Source organism: Kryptolebias marmoratus, linkage group LG15 (genome assembly GCF_001649575.2).
Source record: "Kryptolebias marmoratus isolate JLee-2015 linkage group LG15, ASM164957v2, whole genome shotgun sequence".
NCBI lineage: Eukaryota > Metazoa > Chordata > Actinopteri > Cyprinodontiformes > Rivulidae > Kryptolebias > Kryptolebias marmoratus.
The window spans coordinates 11205977-11233585 of record NC_051444.1 but is presented as its reverse complement, the minus strand read 5'-3'; the positions used below and the strand labels follow the sequence as shown (position 1 = coordinate 11233585).

The following is a 27609-nucleotide window of genomic DNA, read 5'->3' as shown; positions in this document are numbered from 1 at the left end:
GACACAGTGGTATTTGTGCCTGGTTTTGTTGTACATGTAGAACTTTCCCTTTCAAAGCACATAAACATGTAAATGATATATTAGCCTTTTTTAAGTTTTGTGTAGCACAATTTATTCTCAATTGCACCAAAACTAATCATCAACAAAGATCATCTCAGCATGTTTTTACTTTTGTTCTTGTAGGGATACATAGATATTGCAGCCCAACAGGAAAATATATTAAAAGTAGATTGTTTGTGTGAAAATGTATCAGGAATGCAAAAAAACAAAAAAAAAACAAAAAAAACCCCACTAACCCATTTTATTGCTACTTTAATGAAATAAATTTAAGATGAGCAAGAATCACAACCAGGAAGCTTGGAAAAAAAAATCAGAATTTGAACTGGGTGTGCCACATTTCAGTGTGTAGACTCAGTCAAATGTAATTTTGGAAACTGTACATAAAGCAACATGACACATCTCTCTGCTCTACACTCTTATCATTTAATATATAGTTAATTACAATTACAATTAATTTCAAATAAGTTTTATGCAGGTGCTATCTTTTGTGTCTCTGTGTGGGATTTCTACAACAGGAGAGAAAATTATAATAGAAAAAAAAATAATGAAACAGCTTTTAATGGTTACAATAAACTGACACAGATACACATCTTTTAAGATTGAAAACACACAGAAGGCTCGGATTTCCATAGTTTTCAATGACTTTTCAAAGTTTCATAAATATTAAGTTAATCTTCGTCATGATCTTAAAAATCATCTTGAAAGTACACATTACAAAAACAAAAAAACAAAACAAAAAAAAACAATAATTAAATGGCAAAGTTACATTTTGAAGAAGTCAGTTTTTCTTCTTTTTGTTTCCCTAATTTCTACATGTAGCTCTAATGTGCATATTAATGTTTTTTACTCCCAAACATAAACAGGCCCTAAATGTGTGTCTTTATACACACATAAAGAGAATCAGTCAGAAATTCACAGGGGACAACATTCAACTTGTCTTTTTCTTCTTGTTCCATTTCTGCCAGGAAAATTGAGTTTTACATCAGAGTAGGACCATTGAATATATTCTAATATTTCCTGACATGTTCAAAATAAATTGAACATAAAAATCTAATTTAGCTCAAACAGTCACTGTCTGACTCTTGCACATATTAAATTCTCTTTTGAGCATTTAGTTTATAAGATCCTCAGGAAAGGGAGAATCACCGTAGGTAATGTGAGTGACAGAGGAAATTTTAAAATGATCAGCAAAAACACACCTCCAAGCAAAAGAAAAAGCATCGCTGCATACTACCATCTGGAAGTACACGGCAAAAATTGGAGGATTTAAGATGCAGGCACAGCATAAACATCACATTTGCAACAGCTCGTGACCCAAAAGAAAAAAATCAAACCACTTAGGGAATCTTTTTTTAGGTAAATACAGTACTTTACTTTTCTTTTTTGAAGAATATTCCTGTATGTAATGGATGCATCCCCAACGCAGTACTGGTGGGCAGATCAAACACAAAGTCCTGCTCAATATACACTGATATGTGCAACCTCTGTGGAGGGTCAATAGCTGTTCATGGAGTGGAAATTAACTTTGTTTAATGAGATGTGCGTGCATGATGGAGTTCAGAGGTATCACGGACGGGTGACAGGGGAGGCACGCCGGGAGACAGGAAGACGACAGAAAGCAGAAATGAATGAAGACTGAGATAGACCTAACCATAGAAATACAAGCTGAGCTGGACAGGCAGGAAAAATAAAGAGCAAAATTAGAAAACAGCGAAACAGGAATGGACAGAGAGCGAGAGAGATGAAATCCAAGACAAGAAGGGAGTGACAGAGATCAATAGAGAAGAGTAGAAAAAGAGCGGGAGAGGGCTGAAAAGATGAAAAAGTGTCTGTTGATCTGTTCACTAACTGGGGAATTGGAATTGATCTCAGAAAAAGTGCGAGTGTGGCTGTCATGTGATGAAGTGTGTATGCAAGCATAAAGGGCAGGTGCATGGTTGTGTATACCTGTCTAAACTTTGTGTGTTGTGCATCTGTGTTCATGGAGGCACATTAGAGGGGGTGGGACGGGGGGCACACAGATCATCAGGCTGATCGACTAAACCAGGCAGACAGAACAGCACGCTCAGATAGACTTTGCTCAAATACTACTTAATAAGGGTCAAATATTTTCAATTGGTTGTTACTGCTGGGTCACGTACTGTTTGATTGGGTTTCATACACTTAAACTGTAAGGTCAAACATTTTTAACTCTGACTGAACTTCATTTCCTGCCTTCACATGGAAGAGAAAATGCTTGATCAGTGCTACTCTCAATTTATAAAAACCTAACCCTTCTGTTTGTGCTGTTAAAACAGTTTTGTTAAAGTTGCCTATAAAGAGACTCCATAAAGATCATAAATATAATAATAAATTCACTCAAAATATGAGTGTGGGGTTTAAAGTATTCAGAATCAACGGTGGAACAGATCTCAGAAGTACAAAAGCGGTTGATGCGCTGAGAAACATTTATTCATAATTACATAAATTCCAATTCACAATTTAGAGGTCTTCATAACAAAATGGACACTTACAAAGACAAATGAGCATTTTACAAATCAGGTGAATGTTTAGGTAATTATACTCTGAATTTATTCTAAAGCACCTGTGTGCACCGTCTTTTTTTCTTTTATGAAATCCATTTTTCGTCATCTGTCAATAGCTCACGGTCCAGGTGCAAAGATGGTTTCTGTGCTGCAATCCACCAAAACAAAATTATGTTTACATTGTAAGATTTGTTTTCTGTCATATCTCACACCACATGTTGCAGTGCACATTACCTGCAATATCTTCTACTGGCTCTTGTTTTGCAGATGATTCCTAATGATGTTTCAGCCTTTAATAGTTACCAATAATTCATTTGATTGAATGATTGAAGTAGATTTAGAATCAGACTCTACAATCTTCTTGTGAAAGCATAATCTTGGCATAATCTCAGCACTTTGTACTGCCCTGTTGCTGAAAAGTGCTATATAAATTAATTTGACTTTGACTTTAATGTTTTTTTCACTGTTTTTCTAGAAGTTTCATTTGCAGGAAAGAGCCCAGCATATGGCAATACACAGAAGACCTTTTCCTCCTCTGTTATTCTGATAATTCTTTTAATTAAAACATTCAAGCCAGAGGACATTTTGTTATCATCTATGGAACCAGTGGCTGCTGCATGCACACAACTCAGGTAGCTTTAACATGACATAGTAGGTTTGTCTGATTCAGAGTAGATGAATGTTTATCTCTGTTATTATTACACAAAGCATTTAAACTATTTACCTAATGTATTTTTGTATGATTAAAATAATTTATAAAGTGTCCATTAAACACAGTTGTCTATGACATAACATTTATAAACTAGCATTTGCATAATCCACTATAAAATGTTTAGACTGGAGATGTTTGAAAATGACAGCAATCCATTTGGTCTTGACCCTATTAGGACTAGCTGTTACTTCATCAATTTGGTCAGAAATTAAACCATTGTGAGGCTGTTAAAACTGCAGAGGTAAGATATTACTTATTCATAAGCTTCCCACAGAATCCCACTTCAAACTATCTGAACTACCACTATAAGGGAATTCGTAAAGTAATTAACTAGGTATTGATTATTACTTTTACATCAAGTGGATTTACAACATTTAGCCCAGACCTTTTAAATGTATCAGAATGATAGTCCTTCTCTTGCACCAACCATCTTTGGTTTTACATGCTATTTATTATGCTGGCATTAAAATATAGGTGCAGATATTTATGTTCCCATTTTTCTTCCAACACTGTGTATTCTCTCCTCTTGTTTGTACAAAGTCTCAGAGGCCAGCGCTCAGTTTCTGTGGATCTGAGAGAGAAGGAGGACTTAGAGAAAGTTATTCTCATTCAGCAGAACATTTCACACTGCAATCACAGGGAATATGCAATTAACGGGAAAATCTCTCAGTCAACAGCACGTTTTGTGTATTCACACATTTCGTCTACCCTCCACTCTTCCTTTCCTCTTTCTTCTGTCCTCCTTTTCTCCAGCCCTCTCTTCTCGAGCTGAACACCTTTTTTACTCCCCTACGGATCTGAAAGAAACCTAAATCTTGATCATCATGAAAAAGGGTCCTCACTCCTCCTTCTTTGCCCTCATCTTGCAAATCATTTCTTATTTAATGCCGTCCCATTGTTGCGTGCCATCATCATTACCACCCCTCTCCTCCCCCAGTCCCCCGCATCTCCATCCTCCTTACACTACCACTCTCCCTCCCACCAGCCTGCATGCTCATCACACAGCTTTCATCATTATCATCACCACTGCATTCCCATCTGTTTACTCTCTCAACCCCCCATTCCCTTTCCACCTTACCACACTTTGGCTCAGTGGAATCATGATTCTCAAGTTCCTCTACCCTGTTTTTTTATTACCTTTATTATCCCATTTCTCTTTAAAGACAGCTAAGAAGCAGAAAATATGATAATGGGCTCCCTTACCTCAGTGGATTCAGCCATGATGTCAGTAAAACCCATTCCATATCAATGAAGCTGGTCAGACCTGGTCTCTAATTAAGAGCATTAAGAGAGCATTGGCTGTTGGTTTTCTAATTTAGAATGAGTTTTTATATAATTCACACATTTCTTCACCTTCTAATATGCTCTTTTTCACACTTACATGTTTTTCCACTTCATTTTGTTTTTACCTTGTGCAAATTCTGTCTCTTCTTAAAGCCCACTTTCCACTCTTTTGTTCTATTCACCAATCTGTTTCTTTATATATTTTCATCATGATTGCTTTTTTAAATTCCTCTGACAATTTTTCTTTTCTTTTACTTTTCTTCTTATAATGAGGTGACTCAAAGGTGCTCATATTTGTGTTCTAAATCTAGGGTGTTTTTAGACCTTCCCATTTTTTACATCATATTATGTTTTAAAAAGCTTCTGTCCTCATCAGGTTTTAGAAAAAAACTTCAGAATCTCAAAGTAAAAGTGGGTCTCTAGAACGCTAATAAATTTATGAAGGAAAAACTAATATATTCCATTCACTTAAGTAAAAAATCCCTTCATTTAATACATTTAGAAGCTCTAGTGCCCTTTTTTTTCTTGTTCCTCCTTTAGAGGTTTGTCGCATTTTTCTTGGTGGAAATGTTCAGGATCAGCCCTGTTTGATGGGGATCATCTGTGGAAAACCTTTCTTTTTTGGTCTCTGAAGATGTGCTGGCTTTAGTTTTCAACTCTTTCACAGAAGTTTCATCTGAATGTAGTGCTGGACAGGTAATTCATTCATGTCCATCACATCAGAAGTTTTGCATCTCATTGTTTAAAAGTTACTGAGGTGCCTTTTTAAGGTTTGGTCTTTCTCGACTCACTCGACCATAAAAACCTGCTTTGTGAAGTTTTGCATTGATGGTTGACCTTAGACAGAGTTCTCTACAAATGAAACTGGATCTTATTCGAAATGACAATAGGTTAGCTACCTGTCTGACTGAGGCTCTTCATCCACAATAACTCAGTTTATGCAGTCAGAAAGCGGAATCTGCTCCCGAGAAATGTCTTCCATTTGAGTATGATTGAGCCACCTGTGCTTTTTGGCTCTTTAAATGCTCTAACAATTTTCTTACATCCTTTGCCATATTTGTGATTTCACACAATCCTGTGTTGCAGGTGTACTAACAATAATCTAGCAATTGTTTGGTTTTCAGTTTAACATCCACCATCAGCTGTAAAATCTCAAACAGACTGAATTATGATCAAATTTGCATCTAAACAAACAATACAACAAACTTGCAATAAAATCACAGGTTTTTATTGATAACTAAGGAATCAAACAACACTTGAAATGCTAAGATGTTACAGTATTACAATCTGTGTGAAAATGTGGAATAAATTCAGCACTTTACCTTAAAACCATGTCTCATATTAATGAATATTCTAATTAACTTAAAAGAGATTTTCTTTCAGTGATCATAGTCATTGATTGACATTGCAATATTTTTAAGCAGCCCAAGGTACAATTAAACATCACGCCAAGCCATCTCTTTGTCATTTAATCAAAACATTAATTATTCCAGCCCTCGAAGCAGTTCTTAATCATGGTTTTGCTGGAACCTGTGGGGCAACAGTAATTTCAGTAGTGATGATGTATTTATTCTTTCCTTCTTATTATTAGGAATTTTGAGGTCTTCAGTATTCATATGTCATAAAGGAGTCACGTTATTGTTGGTGGATTAAGGCTGAAGTTTTAATCAAGGAACTTCCCAGAATCAATAGAGATTCTTGGTTCATATTTTCTTTTTTTTCGTCACATTTTGTCCCACACTCAGATTGTTGTATAACTTGGTCTGAATTTGTTCTTCATGCTTTATTCTGTTTACTGTTTTATTTGGACACATTAGTTTCTTTACTATTCTTGCCTCCCCATCTCTTTGTCACACCTGCTCTAAATTTGTAATTAGAACACCTGTTTCCTATAACTCATCACCTCTTTGTGGAATTACGGTCCCTGTTTTTCATCATTCAGTTGTCAGTTCTTCATATTGTCAGGGTTTAGTCACCGCTGCTTTCCTGGGTTTTCATGAGTCTTGTCTGTTCTACAAACAGAGAATATTTTACCCGCAAAATAAATACCCTCAGACATCTGCATTCAGTCCTCAAGCCTTTACCTGCTTTGGTTTGGAGCATTACTTCTGTTAATCTTGTCTTTTTCTATCTTTTTTCTTTTTTTTTTTAAACTGCTTCCTAAATTCTTCTTCCTCATTTTCTTCTTAATTTTTAACTTTTCCATATTTCATTATACTTTGTCCCTCAACCTTTCTTAGTTTAGTCTCTTGTCAGTGTACACCAACTATTTGGTCTTGTCCAAAACTCTTTCTCCATTTTATTGTTTTGACCCTGACTTCCTTTTATGTTTTTTCTCATCATCTGCCATTTTAAAAACACCTATGTTGGATTTAGAGCTTTCAGAGGAAAACAGGTGTGTTTGTAAGCCACAGAAACACACAGACATGCACCCACACACTGAGAGTACATAATTTCCCTCCAGACAGAACCTTGTGTTTGATTCTGAAGACACTCAAAGGCAACTTGGATGTGGTCCAGCACTGTGAAGTAGTTCAACATACCTATATTAAAAAGATGCCTGAAATGTTCTGCTGTCAAGTTAAATAAATGTAGTGGCTCACCTTGGACCTGCACTCATTAAAATGTTCTGTTTTTTTTTTTTTTTTGCCTTTCGGGACTCAAGTTAAGTCAATTAAGATCCTCCTTTGTTGACCCTGACTCTCCAAGGCATACTGAAGCATGCAATAGTATATTTTTTTTAACCTGGCACACCAGCCACATGCTGAAAAATAGCTTTTGTTGTTTGGGTAATCATTGGGAAATGCATGTACAGCACAGCTTGCACAGCATAATTGGCCATAGAAGATATGTTTTACCTTTTGCACTTCCTGATTTAAAAGGCAGTGACTCCTCTGTCAGACTCCAAGGTTTCTCAGAGACAGAATAAATAAATATGTCACAACAAATATGTCACGACAACTACAATTATGTGTCATGGAGGGTGATGTCACATATTTCAGGTCAAGCCAAAGCATTACTGCCTCCAACTGTTTTGTTGTGTTTTACAGATTTATTTCCTTTTATCATATTGCTGTAAATGGAATATCTCTGGGCTAATCAGGAGAGCCATTCCTGCACTTACCAAAGATATGTCATTTCTCTTTCTTGTTGGGTTTCATTTACAATACAATAACTGTGGTTTAAACTGATACTGAAGCCTCGATATCAGTTTGTTGTTAAGTAGTAATTTTTAAAGCAAAGACCAGAACGACTAAACTTAGCTGGCCAGTGGGAAAAGGAAAACTAAAGTTCTTTGTATCGCCTTGTTGCCAAAAAGTGCTGTATAAATACATTTGACTTGACTTGACTTACATGCTGAAACCATATGGCTAAGAAAAAAGTTCACAATGCAGCCTCCAAATAAACCTTTATTGCTAGTTTATAATCCAAATTGTTGTGTAGATTAAAGCTATGTTACTTGTTAAGAAAAAGCAGACTATGGATGTTGCTTTTGGACATGCATTGCACTCTACTGAGTTGGGGAAACGAGAAGAAAATATAAAATCCTTAACTTTGATTGATGTTCACTCAGCTGCTCTGATTTGAAGAACAAAATATACAAATACAGGTATGACTCAAAAATGTATAAATTGCTTGGCTTTGTAACGCATTTGTAAAGAATGGAGTTGATGTCCAAATTGTTTGCTGGTCATGTAAATGATTTAATTTAAGTTCAAATGTTTTTGCTTTTGTAACAAGATGCAATAATTTGAAAAATAACTCAATTCAATTCAGTTTATTTATATTGTGACAATTTACAACAGTCTTCTCAGGGCAAGTCCAAATCATAAATCCAATTTGGTTCAGAACAGATCCAGTTCCAAATACAGCCAGTTTATTCCAGTTCTAACATAACAAACTCTAATTCAGTACAATACAAAATCACACTTAGTAAATAGATGTCTATTCAAAGAAACCAGCTGACTGCATCACATTTTCACTTCTGCACAATCTTCTATTTTGAGCATGAACTGAGGTGACAGTGAACAGAAACCACTGCAGAAACAGAAAAAAAAACTTCCAGCAGAACTGGGCTCAGGATGAACGTCCATCAGCCTCAAACAGCTGGGGGTTGAGAAAGCAGCAAAGTGGCACAGACAAACACAGGAGTATTGGACCAGGCATAGTTTCTATGGGAAGAACAGAAAACACAAGATTAATGACAGTAATAATTGCAAATATAAACATGGAGTAGAGAGGCTAAAGACAGCAGAGTGAGGAAACATGGTCAGTATGTCCTCCAGCAGTCTAAGCCTATAATACTTACATATTTAATCATCACAAACTCTACTTTTAGTATATGGAATGAGAAATATTTAGGGCATTTCAGACATCACTTGTGCATTTGTTGCTGGTGCAATGCCTGCTGTTGCCTGCAGCTTTTTACCTGTATCTCTATATCAACATGAAAATCTGCTTTTTCTATGACCGTTTTTTATCTACTTCAATGGAGCCACATCAATCCGAAAAACATCCTCTTTACTTACAGATCTGAGCCAAAATGAACAGTAATCATTCAAAAACTCTTCCATTTTGAACTAAAATCCCACAGGAGAAGCTGTTTTCTCTTTCATCACTGTAATTGCAACACACTTTGTCGCAGTTGAAGAATTTTTTCACAACAGTGCTAAAAACTTTTAGTTTATTTGAGTTTTAGTATATCTCCAGAACATAAAGGTTAGCCTTGCTAAGAATGTATCCTATATATATATATATATATATATATATATATATATATATATATATATATATTAATGAAAGTTGTTGGTTAAAACATGGGAAATTTGAGTGACTGATTTGAGTGAGCTGGTGTTGAATGAGATGTAATCTGGAGCCTTGCAAAGTGTTCAATTTAAAAAAGTAATTTTTTGAAACCTATTTTTGAGGTGTTTGGATACCTTTTTCAAGGAAAGAAAACATACTTTTCCAATTTGCATTCTAATGTCACCATAAAATAACTTTTTTTTATTTTTAACTTTGATGCAAGATAGTCATGTAAAAACAAACTAATAGCTAAAAAAACTTGGTTTTATAATCTGCAGCAGTTCCCTTTCTGAAAAAAAAAACCCAAACTGAATTGTTGACACAAGAATTTCCAAGACATAACTTTAGATCATAAGCAAAAGAGACATTTCATAGAAAAGTGAAAGATTTTGTGACAAACTGACTTGTCCTCGGTTATCATGTTAATCTTTCTTCTAACTCTAAACAGATTTTAAGCCTAACTGTAAATCCAACTGTTGCACAGACTATTAAAGACGTTCTTTGAAGTATTGCGCCATTTCATCAAGAATTCAAACACTTTTACTCCCAGCCCTCTGTAATGTCATCTCAAAAGGCCTTTTAAACTTTTAAGTTACTGAAGACAGAAAAGTACTTCTTTTAAACTAAGAAGGAGAGAAAAAGAAAGCAGTGGTCTCTGGTGAAGCAGAAACATCCCCACCTAATATAAAAACATGTCTAAAAGCTTTGTTTCTGCCTTTACCTATTTTTGCTAACTCTTTCAATTACAAGCTGTGGCTTTGTTATAATGAGCCTACCTGTTTCTGGTAATGCATATTTGGGTTTGGGTAAAGGTGCTGCTATTAAAATCCAAAGTGTGTTTAGCTTTGAGCTGACCTAAATACATACTGAAAATGAAGCACACCTCATATAAAATATTTCTAACACCTTTTCAAAGTGGTTAAACTCTCTTTTCCTTTCAGGAAACATAAAAAGAAAATTACAGTTTGTATTTGAAGGATTTCTTCCATTTTTGCAAAATGAGGTTTTAAAAAGACAGTAATAAGTTCACTTTTTATTTTCTGTTAATATTAGAAATGTTCATTTCTTGTTTCTTGGAACAGGTTGTGTATACAACCTTTTTAATACCATTTACCGCTTTAAAATATGGCAAAAAATATGTACAAAAGTTTAAATGATTTGATTTATTCTCAGTCTGTCTGTAATTTGAGTAAAAAATGGTTATGAGTTTATTGATTACAGACTTTATTTAGCAGTTCTTCCCTTTTCCTGAAAATTAAAGTCTAAAGTTAGGTCTCCAAATTGATCCAGCAATACCTCCCTGCAGCTTTTATTTAACAATCCTCTTTTGAGAGATGGAAGTTTTGACTCACAGCATAAATCTCAGCTAACTCTGAAAGTTTCACAAACATTTCAGGCATGACATAAAAACACTATGTACATTACCATCCATCCATCCATCCATCCACTCACTATGAGTGAGTTGTCAGACATCACAGGGCCACATAAAGACAAACTAGACAAACAACCATTCACACTCTCACCTAGGGACAATTTAGAGTTACCAATTAACCTAACATGCATGTTTTTTGGTCTGTGGGAGGAAACCCACGTGTGCACAGGGAGAATATGCAAACTCCACCCAGAAAGGCCTCAGGCCGGGAAGCTAACCTGCAACCTTCTTGCTGGGAGGCAACAGCTCTAACCACTATGCCACCCTTAGTCTGTTTTCCTCTTCTGTTAAAAGTTTCTTCTTCAATCTATCCTTGACCACAAGATGGCAGCCTTACTACATGAGCTTTATTGGGGAGCTCTCTGTCTGTCTGTCTGTCTGTCTGTCTGTCTGTCTGTCTGTCTGTCTACCTACCTACCTACCTACCTATCTATCTATCTATCTATCTATCTATCTATCTATCTATCTATCTATCTATCTACCTACCTACCTACCTACCTACCTACCTACCTACCTATCTATCTATCTATCTATCTATCTATCTATCTATCTATCTATCTATCTATCTATCTATCTATCTATCTATCTATCTATCTATCTATCTATCTATCATCTGCCTGCATTTGTGCATTGGGTCAAATGACCCTCTTGTCTGGGCTGAAAACACCAGCCTTTTTGGTCTCATAGAGCCTCCCAACAGTGGATGATTTTTTTTTTGTATAAATATATATAAAATGACAAACTAGCCCAATACACAGAGAGCTACCAGCTTGATGGATGACTCACAGTAATGCTGTGAAATGGCTCAACCCACACACACACACACACACACACACGCACACACATGCACACACACAGCCGCTCACTAAAAGACACATTCTAACAGCTGCCGAGCACGCAAAAACCCATGTGGCAGCCACACACTCCAGCATGCAAACGCACAGAAATGGTATCAAAGTAAAGATGTTAGCTATCAGAACAAGACATGTACTTATGTGGATTAACAAGATGGGAGATTAGTGACAAATCTATTTTGGAAAAAAAAAAAAAAAAAAAATTAATAATAAAAAGGGAAAAAAGAGCCCAGGCTGTTGTAGCTGACAAATCCTGTACCATGTGGTCAAAAAACCCAAGGGGTTTGTTTGGAGGTCTAAAGCAAAATGAGGATTTGCTCAAATTCACTGTTTTTCACACAGAATTGAAGCCCTTTTGCTGTGGATTATTTCAACCCAAGCAAAACAGACACATTTACAATAATCTCCCCTGCTGATTAAATCATTGACTTGTGTCCACCTGAGCATTTTTTTCCTCTTGACAACTTTCCATAGATGTAACATGAAAAATAACAACAACAAAAAAAAACTAATATTTTGTATAAATTTTTCATCAAATCAACTGTAACTATAACGTGAAAATCTAAACAGACATGGCTCCATCTCTGCCACAATAGCAGCAAGTGATACATCATCACTATCTTTGGAAAAAGCTGATGAGTGATGTTACAGTAAAGGCATTCCCTTAAAAGCTCTGCTGCTAAAGTTCTGGGTTGCTGTTGCTATGAGATGCAGTTATGAGAGCAACACGAAGCAACATGTGTGATCAGTATTTGCCTCTAAATCGTGCTGCTGTTGGTTGTATTAGTGGCTCAGCAGGCTAATTCTTTATGATGTGTTTGCAGCCTTGTAATCTTGTTAGTGTGATCCTTTCCGCATGCCACAAGGGACTGGGGATCAATAACTAGCTTGTAGTTTTATTTTGGGTGCAAACACCCATGTATCATCAAGTGGTGTTTATGGTAACTGGAATGAAAAAAATCAAGTAAAGTAGGACTTTTAAAAGAATGTATTAAACATCATGTGACCAGAGATATGCTATCTCCAGCAACTTTTCTCCGACTTCTTTGTTTTCTATCAACGTCCTTCCTGCTGCTTCTCCTTCCATCCAGTCTTCTTTTCTTTTTATTTGATTTTGTTCATTTTAGTTTTCTACTTTAAATCTGCAGCTCTGTTTTGCCACCTTGATTTTCCTCTTCCCTTCTGCCCCCTCTTTTTTTGATTTCCCAACACCTTTGTGTCATATCTCAAGTCTATGAATCATCTTTTTCTTCCCTTTATTGCTTCTTTAATTTGACTTTTTTCTACTTTACCCATGCGTATTTCTTTCGTTTCTTCAGTTTTTTAAAATTTTGTCTTTTTTTTTCCTCCCCCACTTTCAGTTTTGCCTAAACCTAGGTCCTTTTGTTAATCTTTCTTCTTTCCTCCCATTTCCTCACCCATGCCTCACCTGCCTCCTTTCTTTTCATCCACCTGGTTCCTCCTCTCCTCTCCTCTCCTCTCCTCTCCTCTCCTCCTTCGCGGTCCCCCACTTCTCCCTCTCTCCTTCAGAGCATCCTCAGCCTCGCGCTTTCCTTCTGCCTCTCCCTCCTGTGCTCACCCTTTCCTCACCCCCTCCCTCGCCGGTCTCAGTCGCTGTTTGCGCGCCGTGCTGTGCGGACCTGCACCGACCAACCTCTCTCCTCTCCTCGGCTGGATCTCCTCCTCCTCCTCCTCTTCCTCCTCCTCCTCCTCCTGTCTCCGTCCCTCTCTCCTCCACTCTCTGCTATGACAGCTCACACCAGCGGCGCGCTGGCCGACCTCAGACCGCCGACCCGTCACCGGTTGTCCTGTCCGAACATGAACATGGACGTGCGCGTGAGGGATATTCGTGATTGATCTCCGCTTGTTTATTTCTTTTCTTTCTTTCTGTTTTTTTTGGAGGGGGGTAAAGAAACGAAAGAAGAAGGAGGAGGGGGGGCTGCCTTCTTCTTTTGAATCCCCCCCCCCCTCCGCTTCCTTCAGCCAAGCAGAGCGGCTCGGTGGGGAGAGGACTTTACCGTTCAGCCCGGCTTGGATTTATTTAACAGCAAAATGACGGATTTGGGAGCGCCGGAGACGCCGCTGCCGCCGAGGAGGAGGCTGAATGTGATGAAGACGGGGGCGCTGAGACGCGACCTCCCGCTTCTCCTCCTGCTGGGGCTCCTCATGGGGGATTTCTTCCCGTCCAGCGGTGAGTTGATTTTTTTTTTCCTTTAGGGAGGGGGGTCCGGGGGTTCAATCTGCCTGCGTGTTGCTGTGAAGCCCTGCCGACACGGGGATGCGAGCGCGTGTCTGGGAACGAGAGAGAGAGAGATGGGGTACCACTGTGGTGCGGTTGGACACCTTGCGTGTGCGCGAGCGCGCGCGCGCGCCGGGAAGGAAAGGTAACAGCGTTGGCATGTAGGCTTGCACGCGCGCGCTCGCAGCTCTGATTTCACTGCGTGTGTCCTCGTGCGTGCGCGACTGTGCTTCGCGCAGAGTTTTGATGTATTTATTTATTTTGTTGCGTTGATGCGCATGAGAAAGGGAACCAGGAGCTGGACACGACGTGGAGCAGAGCGCCTCTGTGCCAACAACAACAACAACAACAACACAAGTTCCGAGCCCTTAAATCACACCTCACCTCTGAAGCTGTCCGGCACGAGGCGCGCGCCGCTCAGCTCTGCGTTTGTGTCCGCCAATGAGCAGAGAGGGGTTTCCGTGTGGAGATGAAATCCCAGGCTCATAGTTAAAGGAGGAGATTTTGTGGAGTCACACTCAGGAGCGGATGTCTCAGAGCAGGGACTGATACAGCGTGTCAGCAGTCTTACAGGTCGGCACTAAAGAGGCTCCTGATGTTTTAAGATGCAGACAGATGAAGCAGAAAGTGTTAAAATTCTCCTGCCTCCGTGGAACAGTGACTGTTAACTATCAATAGGCTCTTTGTGTGCACTTCTCCTCACTCTTGTTGCAAATGTCTGTCCCTCTGCAGTTTTCTTTTCCTCAAACAGTCCCTCTCACGCACAAAGCTCCTGAAATGAAGCAGAAAATAATGTTTTCTTGATAGAAACAGCATTTTGGTTCTGTGGATTCTCTGTAAACCTCTCATAACTTTGTTCTCCTTATTGTGTATGTGTGTGTGTGTGCGTGTGTTTATGTTTGGCAGTGGTTTCTTTATCAGTATTCCCTGCCATGCATGCAGCCTGTCAGCCTGGAAATAAAGGGATTTGAGTGAAAGTGTGATTAAGGAGGAATCGTGTGTGTTGATGAATATGATAGAGGGGCTTTTAAGCTGTTTGTGATTAAAGCAACTGCTTCTTATCACCTGTGATTTAACTTTGAGTCCAATCTCGGTGTGCATGTGTGTGTGTCTCGGTGTGTGTGTGTTTTCTGCTGAGTTTATCAGCTTTAAAATCTCCATTTCCACAAGTTTCGTTTAAATAACAGCTTGGAGCATGTATGCAATAACTTTATATGAGATTACCCACATCAGAATGTACAATATATGTCATTAACCTGTCACCAAAAAGAGCATGATAATGGTCACAAATAATGGCTTTCTGTTACTGAAGAGGTAATTACACAACGTAAGACAAAGTATGAGAAAATTAAAGGGCATATAGACATCTGGAGAGACAGAAGGGAGGGTGGAGATAATTCATTTAGTCAATCCTCGAACACCAAATGGTTGCCTGCCTTTTAGATACAACATACACTGTAAACGACATTACACTGTGAACTTTACATGCAAATATCAGTTAAAGATGTCAAAATAATTGATTTTAACATATTTTTGCTGGGACAGCAAAGGAGCTTTAACGTCAATCAGATGCCTATTGTAGCATTAAAAAGTTTACCTTGTTATGAAAACAACAAAAACCTTTTTTTTAAAAGTGGGCTTAAGAAGAAAAGGTTTTCTAAACGCATAGGTCACTCAAAGAGCTATCTAGCTATCTTATATTTCTGCTGTCTCAGATTAATTGCAAGTGCAATTAGTGACAGAAGCAGTTAGCTGTAGCACTTCTGGTGTAGCCTGGGGCACTTCCTGCAGGAACATTATAAAGTTTTAACAGAGATAACAGTTTTGATGTAATGTGAAATTGGCAGCAGTAAAACATATTGTTAGGGAGAGATTTGAGTTGTTTTAAAACAGCTGCAACCCACTGTGGTCTTGACCCTGCTTCAAACTGAGCTCATTCAACAGGTAAGATGATAATTGGTAATACCTTTCTACATAACTTTACTCTAAAAAGACTGAACTCCACCAAATAAGATTTTACTGACAAATCAAAATCTGTAGTTAAGAAAGAACTCATTCAAAGCCTTTTTTATATAAAAATGTCACTCATTCTCTCTGTTGTATTTTGTACATTAACATGCCCAATTACATGATAAAGCTCAGACAGTGAGAACCAAAAAAACTCAAGTCTACGAGAAACGTCCACATGTCCAGCTGTGATGATAATTTGCTTTACCCTAGATAGTGTGTATGTAATTGATATATTGTTAACTGCACTCTACGGGGGATTGTACAAAGGACATTTTTGGCACACATGCACGCTCAGATACACACTTTCCTGAATACCATGTGTGAGACTTTAGACTCCCACTGGGACCATGAAGCACTTGTTTAATCACTTGTACACACGCTCACTTAAAGAAACAAACACACACTCCAACACACAGGTCATTCCACTGACTTATTTACATTCCCTTTTCAAAGTGAGGACTGATTAAAAGTCTGTTTTTCGAAGCGCTTTAATGTTTATAAGGACATTTAGGCCTAAACGCACGTTTTCACACACACATAACCATACACACACAAACTGAAGTACACGCACAAGGTGACAATTAGCTGACATTGAATCAATGCCAAACAACAAGATATTGGAACTAGCTGTCTGTCCTCCTGCTTGGCATACTAATATCACACATGGGATACACACAAACTTGGACACACACACACACACACACAGAACCCCCCTTCCCCTCCACACATACTGTTAGGATACAGTTAATTAAAACAGAGCTGTTTGCCCTATCCAAAACCAGACACACAACATGGTGAATCAGATACAGTCAGTGCAAATTTACAGCGATGTGTGAACAGCATGAAAGTGGATTAAAATGGTCTGTTCCCAAAAACTGTGTCAAATGTAAATACTAAAAAGCAATGACTAAAAAACTAATTCAGTGTTTAATTAAACATTGCACAAAAAGAAAAGATTTAACGTTCATTTATCTTATTTTCCCGTATTTTAGATTTAATAGTTTATTAGTTGTCACTGTAAACAGATAATACTGAAACATCTAATGTATAAAATATGTTTCAGATGAGAAGTTTCAGAGTTTTAATACCGCCCGTAAAAAATAAAAATGCAACTCTATTTTAACGTGCTACAACTTTATGGTGGAATATAAACCATTTAACCTTCTCCAGGGACATACAATTAAAAAGATTCAACATATAATATTGTCACATAATAGCCTCCTCATTAATATTTCCTCAGATCTTCAGTATAAATGACTGATACGTGCATATAACAAATTATGAGTGTTTAGGTTTGTGGCAACCTCATGGATCAAAAAAAAAAAGAAATTTACAAGATTATTTCATTTCATTTTCTAATTTATTTCAGGTTTTTGTTATCATATGTACAGTGTGCAGAATACAATAAATATTTTTGCTTGAATATTTCTTCCCAGTCGTGGCAATAAGATAAGATTTAGTATTTAAAAATCACAAACAGTGCGGGCAGAACAGCTTTTTTTTATTTTTTAAATTTGCTTGTTTTTTTCCCTTCAGTATTTAAAATCTAATTACTTAGAAATGTTTGGCTTTTATGAGAATAGAGAATTTTGAATGTTTTGAATCGGTGCATTTATCAGGTTTCTTGCAAAAGTTGAAATAATATTTTCAATAAGAATTTTAAAAGCTATTTTGTGTAAAAAGTCAGCATATTTTTTATCAACTTCAGCTGTTTCGTAGAAATAAATATTCTGTGCCCTGCATATTTGTCTGCCTGCTTTTAGCTTCAGTTGTTTGAACTTTTGGCCACTCTTTCATATCAGATACCTTCAGCTGCAACATATTTTATGCCTTATTTCATATTTACGTTTTCTTCTCGTTTCAAATTTGTCCACATTTCAGAAGGAATTCAAATCTGAGCTTTGAGTCAGCCATTCCATTGACCCTCTATTTCCTCTTTCTGAGCCATTCCTTGTTGGATTTTTTTGTGTGGATCATTACCCCGCTGAAAGGTTTGCTTCCTCTTCAACTTCAAATTTTCAGGCAGCCTTTGATGTGATGAAGGATGTTTTGGTTGAATCAACAAATGTGAGCTACTTCGGCAGGGAAGAAAACCCAAACCGTGACATTTACACCACCGTGCCCGACAGTAACAGATTCTTTTCTGGAAAATATTTCCTCGGTCTGCATTGACAATTGTATTACATCTCGCTCAAATATTTTATTTATTAAGTTCTGTTATTATATCCGAGGGGTTCAAATTTCTATTCAACAATAGATAAAACTAAAAAAACCCCACAAGAGCCAAATGTTGACAAGAGTCAGCATCCACTTATCTTTTCATTCAGTAAATTTTTATTACCTGTTCAGCCAAGATTTTTCACTTTTTCTTTTAATCTGAAACGTTGATAGATTTAAATATGTGCTATATTTTTTATGACTGCTTTGCTTTTCTAATTCTTTTATTCATGATGGTCACTTTCATAGAAACTAAAAAAAATACTGTCTTCACTTTTAGGTTGTTTGAGTACATTACCTTTATTTTAGATTTGAAAAGAATGAAATACTTGTTTAAATAGTTCATAAGCTTCAGCTGTCTCAGTAGCCACTCTTTGCATATTGAAATAGTTTTCTGTTGTCTTTTTATGAAAGCATAGCAACATTTAGCTTCACTACTAAAGAAGAGAGGAACTGAACTATACATACACACACTCACACACACACACGCACACACAAACAAACACACACTGCAGGCTGAAAGAAGAGGGAAATTTTGTTCAGCATTTTCAGCTGCTCATGTTGTAATTGATTCCCCTCAGTCACATCGAAGACCTCGCACATTTTAAACAAACGAAGCTTGACTAAGAGCAAAGGAGACTCTTCTCACGGAGTACTGATAATTTTCAGGCACTTGAGGGTGCTTCTAGATGTCCAGTGAGACAAGTGAATACACAGACACACACACACACCCTTCACTACAGTTAACTACCACAGAGTACACAGTTCAACAGAGAGCAAAGAATCAGTGTTTGATGTGTGGTCAAAGGAAAGAAAAAGAGAGCTTTTGAGAAGTCTAATGAGTACTGGAAGCAATGAACCAGTGTTTTCCTGCAAAGTGATAACATTTAAAAATAGATCTAGAACACATAAAGTGGAGCAGTGTTAATGTTGGTGTCGTGAGTCAAATTCACCATCAGAGAACAAATAAGGAACATACTACGAAGGTCATCATTATGCCTCTGATGCCAGGCCGCAATCTCTTTCAGCCGTCTAAAATGGCTTGTGTTAATTCAGTTAGTAATCGGTCTTTACAGTGTTCAAATGACAGAAGTTTTAAAAGAGCCGTGGCCTACATACAGTACACTAAGCAGGGGGAGAGGGCAGTGAGAAAGAGACTGAGACGGGAAACGAGAAAGTGTGTGAAGACAGAGAGAGCGATCGAGGCCGAGGCAGAGACCAGAACAAGTGTGTTAAAGAGAGGAAGGAGAAGCACTTGAATGTAGGAGGAGACAGAGTGAAAGGGAAAATGAAAATGTATTCCCGAACAGATGCGATTAATCAGGAATGACTTTTCCATCTTGTGTTACTCAGCTCGTAATGTCTAGCATTAAGTAATGACATCATAACTCTGTCTGTCTTGAATTTATAACTTTAATACGTGGGGGGAAATCCACTAAAGTGACCCAAAGGTGCAGACAAACAGGGCTTTAAAATGTGTTGATATTAATGACCGGACTCAAATATTTCGGGCTTGCAATAAATACTGCATCAGTCGCAGCAGAGTTTCTCATCTACCTGTCATTTAAAATCTGAGAGGGCAGCATGAAAATAGGAAATAAAAGAGTGTGCGTATATCATGTGAAACAGCAAGACAGAGCTAGAAATTATGAACATCATAAAAGTGTTGCAGCTGACCCAGTTGAGGTATTACCACCTAATATAATGCATAACTAAACGCTATGTCTAATTTAATTTTAGGTTTTCCTTCTGAATGTTTTTTGATTATTTTCTGTTTAAACCTGATATTTATCTATTAAACTGTGTCATACCTGGATGCATCCAGTAATCCTATATTTTGTAGGGTAATAAAACGCTTTTACTCCTGCCACTTTAGCCGCAGCAGTGGCTGTTTTTCTGTTACCTTGTTGTGCCGACGCCTCGCAGTGGTGGGAGCTGAGGGTTATTTCATAACACAGGATTACTCAGCCAGCCAGCTCTAAAAATAAGCATGAAATGAACCTCTCAAATGGAGTTCATAATGAAAGATTGGTTGGTGTGACTACACGACATCCATGAAAACCAATATCCAAATTTAATTTGACAGATTATTCAGAACATCAACAGCTATGGTATATTTTCACCAATTCCAGCAAAGTACATAATTTCTACTTCTTTCAGCTCGTTTGTTATGTTAACAGTCGTGCAATGTGTAATGGGAGCTTTGGTTCCAGCACTAATTCTCCGCTGAGACTGCTTCATATTTGCAAAAATTGTGGTACAGATTTTTTTTTTTTAAATTCAGACTTCAAGTGACAGTTTAGACTTTTTAAAATGGGGTTTTGTGGACAAGTTATGAAAAGTTGATATCCTACTTGATGTAAATAGCTCTTTTGAAAGACCTCAACTGAGAGAAATAAATTCAGAGATTCATGAGCTAATCTGAATGCAGCCAGTGCCAAAGTAAAGTGCTTCCATCTTAAAATAACTTCAATCTCAACATTTTTAATAGTAATTAGTGCAAACATTGCCTTATAAACCCTTATTGCTCCAACAATACAGTCATCATGACCAAACATCATTTCAATTGATGGAATAACAAAGTGCATTTGCTTTTCAATTAAGAAAACCTCATTACAGTCTTTGAATATTCAGATCCATGGGGACCCTATTGAACAAGTTTCACAAGAAAAATATTTAGGAATAATTTTGGATGCTCAGTTCACTTTCAAGAGTCATGTTGATAAAATCTGCAAAACTGTTAGGTCAAATATAAACTGTTTTAAAATTATTAGACATTGTTTGACACTTCACTGTGCAGAGATGTTTATGAACTCACTGATCCTCTCACATTTTACCTATGGAGCTACTGTCTGGTCTCAGACTAATCAAACTACTCTCAAACCACTAGCAAGTCTTTATAATCGGGCCTTAAAGGTTTTACATCAAAAGCCAATTAGATTCCATCATTGTCGTATTTTGGCTAAATTTGGCATTTTGGATTTTACAAATTTTCTAAATTATAACGTTTTAAAACTGATTTTTAAGTGTTTAAATGGACTAGCACCAATACCATTAAGCGATTGCATACAGAGACTGCAGGGCAATAGTAGAGCTACCAGAGCAGCTTTGAAGGGAAATTGTAAGGTCCCCTTTCGAAGAACCACTTTTGCTCAAAGTGCACTGTCTGTGAGAGGATCTGCAGCTTGGAACTCACTTCCTGTTCACTTAAAGTCTGCAACCAGTTATAGTATGTTCAAAAATCAAACAAAACTCTGGTTATGTCAAAAACAGACCTGTACTCNTTTTTTTTTTTTTTTTTTTTTTAAAAGCCCATCTAGGGACAAGTGCTGCGAATTAGCTGTTGCTATTGCACCATGATGCTAACATGGGACTGCTGTTTCATTCAGTTTGTCTATGTAAATGTGTGTCTGTCCCTATCAAATAAACCTAATAAGTCAAGTCAAATTTATTTATACAGCAACAAGGCAATTCAAAGGGATACTAAAAGTGTCCAAAATTTCAATGTAGACTTTGGCATTTACTAACAATGTAATGACTGCCATCTCCAGTGCCTTTTCCTGACATGACACTTTCATCCAGTCACCCTCAGTCCATGATTGTTTTTCTTTAGCCTGATGTTACCTTGTTCTTTCTGTTTGGGTGTTAATGGTGGCTTTCGTCTGACTTTTCTGTATGTAAATCCCATTTCTTTAAGGCAGTTTCTTACAGTTCAGTCTCAGACATTGACTCCAGCTTTCACCCACTTGTTTCTTATTTGTTTTGTTGTGCATTTTCTGTTTTTAACACACACTGTTTTCTATCTTGATGCTTTCATGTCTTCCTTGGTCTACCACTATGCTCCCCTTTCCCTTCACATTTTGTTTGCAACTTTCTGTGTTGATTCACCTTCTTGAAAACGTTTCATAATCCTCTCCTTTGTTTCAACTGACATCTCCTGTGTTGGAGCCATGATTCATGTCAATCCGCTTTGTGCAACAGCTCTCCGAGGTGCGAGCACTCTTTTTATTTGAAGACTAGTTAGCAGATTTAATATGATGCAGGTGTTTGTGTTAGACCTGCAAATTACAGAGGGATTTCATAATTTTTTTCATCAGAACTGAATGATTGAATCTTTTTTTTGCTTTACTTGATCTAAAACAAAAACAACTGTGACTGACTATAACAATTATATTTCTTTCTTTTTCATAGTTTTTTTAATGCCAGATTTGAGAAAAGACACTACTGTGTCATGTCTGTGATTTATTGTCATTATTTTTTTATATACAAAATTAAACAAGTGAAAGAACATCCTCCAAGAGTGGCGATTCCATAGATTTTGCCAGTGGTTGTATATGACACAAGTTTGTTTTAGAGAATGCACAGTAAACAATAAACAGAAAAAAATCAGTTTGATTTTTAAAACCTTTTTAAAGCATGTTAGTGTGGTTCTACCAAGACCAACCATTGATTTTACTGACCTGGCCAAAAGAAAGTTTAGACCATTTTTAGTTCAAAACACAGATGACACTATGGAAACAGGTATAGAACAATATAGACTCCATAAAACAGCTTTATTAATTTTGAATTTTTTTAATTTTATTTGAGGATGTTAAGGTCTGGATGGAGATAGTTCAGTGGTTTCCTTTATCTCAAGAGTGATTTAGATTACTTGGGGATAAAATTGATATGGAAAATAGTTATAAAATAGCCCAGCTTGCCAGGATTAAAGGTGTGTATTCTCTGTCTCTCTAGACCTTAGTTAGTATGTCCTTGTTGTTTGTGTTTTCCCAAAATACATTTTTGATAGAAGGAGAAATCACTTTGTGATGATAAAGCCAGGCCAGCTAGCAGTCATTTTCTGGAAATCAGTGTTTTCCTAAAGGACACTTAAGCAAGGTGGAGACTCTTCAGCTTGAATAAAGACCTTGTAGTAAATGATGGTGTCCATCTGCTACAAGATGCAGCTTTAAACCTGACTGTGTCAATTTTAAAGCTGCTGCCCCTCAGTGGATATAAAGGCTAATATGTCTGTTATTGTAGCACTTGTTATTATTGTATTATTTCTGCTTTGCCACTGCTCTTTAGCATGACATTTTCTATAAGCTGTAGGCTAATAGCTGGCTAACGGGCTAACATTAAGCAGGCTAATGTGTCTGTTAATGTTGCATTAGTGGTATTTCAGTTTTTCTTGAGCTTAGTTTTATGGTTTGAGGGCAAAGTGGGACTGTGTTTTTGACACTGTTGGCACACACCTACACTCTTTGTGTGTATGTGTGTATGTGTGTGCACTCTGTATATGGAGCCAATGAGATACATTTCCATTTCAAAGCGACGAGTCAGCAGCAGGAGAAGCTACTTTCATCCATTAATGTGATTTTAGGGGAAAAGTGAGACAGTGAGACACACACACAGAGAAATACAGCACATAGAGCCTCAGTAATAATTACTCTGCACTTTGTCAAGGGGCTCAGGTTGTTTATTAGTGTCTCTCTGCCTCTGTGTTCCTCTCTAATTGACAACCTTTCTCGAATTTCCTGTCGTTCCGCATGCACTTATATGTCTGTCACTTATCTTCTGAACGGTCCGGTGTTTTTAATGCTGCTGGCATTTTCAGACTTTCCGCTGGGAAAAATGCACGGGTATACTGTAAGTTTAAAAGAAAAAAAGTTTTCAAAAATAATGCATTTGTGTGTAACCTGTGGCTGAGTGTTTGTCTCAGCCATCACAAGAAAAATGCTCATGGTTGGGGTTAGAGCAGGGGGTGTTATGGAGAGAAGTGAGGTGATTACTTTGTGCTTGGGTGCCTCTTTGTGTGTAAATGTCCACATCTAAGCTAAAAGTGTGTACTGCTGCTGTGTCTAAGTATCGTGTGTGTGAACGCAGCTTTTCTGTGCGCAACCAAGCGGGAGCTGTACAAGCTGTGTGTCACAATAATGTGGTGCAAGTTGAGAGTGAATTTGTTTGTTTTGAATATATGTATGTGCATTAGTGTTTGCTTGTGTACACAAGCTTTCATGAGTGGGCATATTTGCTTCTGCGAGTGTGTCCATGTGAGAGAATTTAAACTGTGTGTGTTTCCTTAAAGTCAGAAAGTTTGAGTGTGCAAATGAACGGAGGTAATGTGAAGCATACAAACAATAGTGAGTGTATGTTTAATGCTGAAGTCTTTTGTGTGTGTTTCTGAAAAACATGCTGCACATGGCACTTTAAACATTTACTGCTGTTAACCTTCATTATTGTTTGTGAATTTATGTAAATTTCTCTGAGCATTTTGAATGTGCGTTTGAGTATAAAGTGCGTTAGCCACAGGCTATCATTGCTCCAACAGCATCGTTTATATTCTATCCATTTTTAATGATTGGTAATGGTAGCTAGTGTTGAACCTTCATCATAAGGACACAGCAGAAAGTGTACAAAGCAGCTTTGACACAGGGGACAGGAGAAGGGAGGCTGAAAAATAGATTTGAATGCAGAGAGAGAAGAAACAGGAAGTGGTGTTAATAGAGGTTAGCTTGAGAAAACCAAATACATCGAGACAGAACTGTAAAGGTCCCACAGCACACTGTGTCACTGCTGCACAGCTCTACATCGAGGACAGTGTGTGAAGAAGAGGAAGGAGGTGAGAAACTGGCCAGCAGGCTTGCAATACTGACTGATTGATTTACTGGCTAAATGATTGGCTGGTTGTTAAAGTGATTGACTGACTTACTGGCTGATTGGTTGTGTTACAGGCTGGCTATGTGACGGACTTAGGCAATTGTTGATTTGTCCAAGGCTTTTTTTTTTACAAGGTACCTTTGTCGTGGCTGAACAAAAGAGGGCAGGAAGAACTGATAAGAAAGATGTAAAAAAGCAGAGGCTCTTAATTGTGTTTAATCTCAACAAACAAACCGATTGGAGTTAGTTTCCAGGGTCCAAAGGCCATGAAAGGTTCTTAGCATTTAATGGCTGTTAAATTGCTTCTTGTTAAATTTAAATTTGATTTGTTTCCATTAAAAGACCACAATGTGCTTTATTGGCAGTGCTTCCTCGTGCAATTCTTGAGGGAAATCTAAGGATTCAATTCGCTGAAATCCAGTGGAATCAAATCAAACTTAAATCAAATCAAATTGAATTGTATTGAACTAAATTAGATTACACAGGACAATAGAACTACTCCAAACAATTCATCAATGCAAACAAAAAATAAATAAAATGATTTAAAATTAAGGTTTTTATGCCACGCTGACAGGCAAAAGTGTAAAGTGAGCAATGTAGCCCTGTCAACTGGATCAGCAACAAATAAATTAACGGTGTGATAAAGACAAAGGGGCAAGAAAGGATAATCAAGTCAGGAGAGCAGAAGGAGCAAGAAAGAGAAGAAAATATAAGGAAGGAGGAACAGATTTGAAGTGTGATAAGGAAATAATAAAAGACGAGGCTCCAGGACTCGAGCTGTAGCGATATCAAACACACACACAGCTGCATGAAAACTGATTTTGCATTGTCCTTTACAGACCATTAAATCTGAACAGTGTCAATTGCGTTTTTCCTGTATGACAAATGATGGCTAAATAACACATCTTTTCTGTCCGTTTTCTTTGCTGATTTAAAATCAAGCAAACAAGTTGTCCCGCACTCTGAGGAGGCAGGAAAGACCCTGATGTTGGCATTCAGAAAGCTGGGATAGTCATATTGACCCTATCTCATTTCTCTGGGAGGTAAATAAATTACATTGGTGCCATGAAGGTAAGGGAAAATGAGACGTGGAGAGTAAACACATCATCATCATTCTAAATTATTTACATATGAATGAGTAACAAAGTTTGTATGACGTGCTGAAATGATAAAGTGTAATTTCTGTGTTCATTTGGGATACCTAAAGGTCCTGACAGACAGATGGAAGATGGGAAAATAATTGCTGCATGATGGACAACAGTAAATCCAGGTTATCTTGTACTTCTTCACACAGAGCAGCCTGGCTTTCTCTCAGATTTGTACCAATTCTGCCACAAACTGATGAGCACAGATTAAATGAAGCACAGCTTCAGTACATTAGAGAATGATGAACTTCTTTAAGGAGTTCTAACACGTCTTGAATGTCAAGAAGCAAACAGTTCGTTTTTCCCCACCCCATTTTCTTTTTCCTTCACTCTCCTCTCATCCCGTATCTCATCTGCTCTTTCATCCCTCTTGCTCTTTTCACTCGCCTCATGTCTTCCCGCTCTCTTCTTCCCTGACTCTGATTCCTCACATTACATTTTCTTTTTTTACTTAATGTGTCAATCTGCTGCTTTTTCTATTTTTCCCCTGCCATTCATTTTTGCTAATCTGTTTCGTTTTTTTATGACTTTACTCCGTTTCCCTGTCTATTTCTTCTGTGTTTGATTGGCCTCTCAGTCCCCTCTCTCCTCTCTTCCTACCTCCTTAACTTTCCTCTGATTCTCATATTTTTCTCCACTTTCTTGGTCTTTGCCCGGCTCTCTCTCTCTGCCCTTTTGGGTCCTTTGATTAGGTTGTTGGCATTTTCATTGAGATGTCTATATGACCACTGGAATAACTCTCCTGTCACAGTCTCATCTGCCCTCTATCTACGTCTTCTCTTTCTGTCTTCATTTTCCATTTCTGCTCCGCAGTGTTTCCTTCCTCATCTCCCTCCCCAACCTTTTATTTTTTTCTCTTCATTTTATCCTCCTCCTTCTGCGCTGCTCTCCTCCCTCTGTAATCTTCTACACTGTTTCTTCCATCTCTTTTCCTCAATGTCTCTTTTTCTTTTTTCCCCTACTCTTTCATTCTTTTTGTCTTTTTTTTAAACTCTCATTTCCTCCCTTTGTATTTCCTCAGCCACAAACAGAGATCGTTTGTCTAAATGTCAGATGGCCACATCAGCCAATGTTGGTATTATAAACAGCTTTCTGGATGGTAACACGGAAAGAGAGACACGGGGAGTGAAAGAGTATGGGAAGGGGTGAGTGCGGGGCAGTGTGGACTGGGCTGATGCTGCAGTTTTCTTGTGTTTCTGGCAGCGAAGTGAAATTAAATGATGTCTGAGAATGGAGAGAAATGTTTGAAAATTATTAGTGGTGTAAGACGGCTGTAAGAGGAAGGAGAGAATGAGTTGGCTTTTAGAGAAGAAAAATGAGATAAGAGAAGTTGAGCAGAGAGGACAGGGTGGGAAAAAATGGGAGGATAATGAGAAAAAAAAGAATAAAAAGAGAGGGAGAGCCTGCTTGCCTACATGCCTCTAATCTGTTGATGGTTGAGGAGAAGCAGACAATAACCCATTATCTAAGCTGCAGCAGTATGGCACAGCAAAATGTTTGCATAAGACATCTCCAGGATGCACTCATACAGGAACAGATTGGCATAAAAATCAATAGTTTACCTGAGGCAGAAAATAACATTGTCACACGTAAAAGCATTAACTTAATAAGATGCCAAAAATTCAACACATGAAAGTGAAATATGTTGGGTTTTTATAACCACAATATTTAATTTTCAAATAATTG

The 27609-nt window shown here is 37.6% G+C and overlaps 1 protein-coding gene across 1 annotated transcript in view; it reads left to right on the top strand.

Moving 5' to 3' along the window:
- The first annotated feature begins 12787 nt into the window (after positions 1–12787).
- LOC108237370 (CUB and sushi domain-containing protein 1) overlaps positions 12788–27609 on the top strand; it is a 390396-nt gene continuing 375574 nt past the window's right edge. Inside the window, exon 1 of the mRNA XM_017418738.3 lies at positions 12788–13864. Within this exon, the coding sequence (XP_017274227.1) occupies positions 13726–13864 (139 nt within the window). The 5' untranslated portion in view covers positions 12788–13725. The remainder of the gene's footprint in view (positions 13865–27609) is intronic.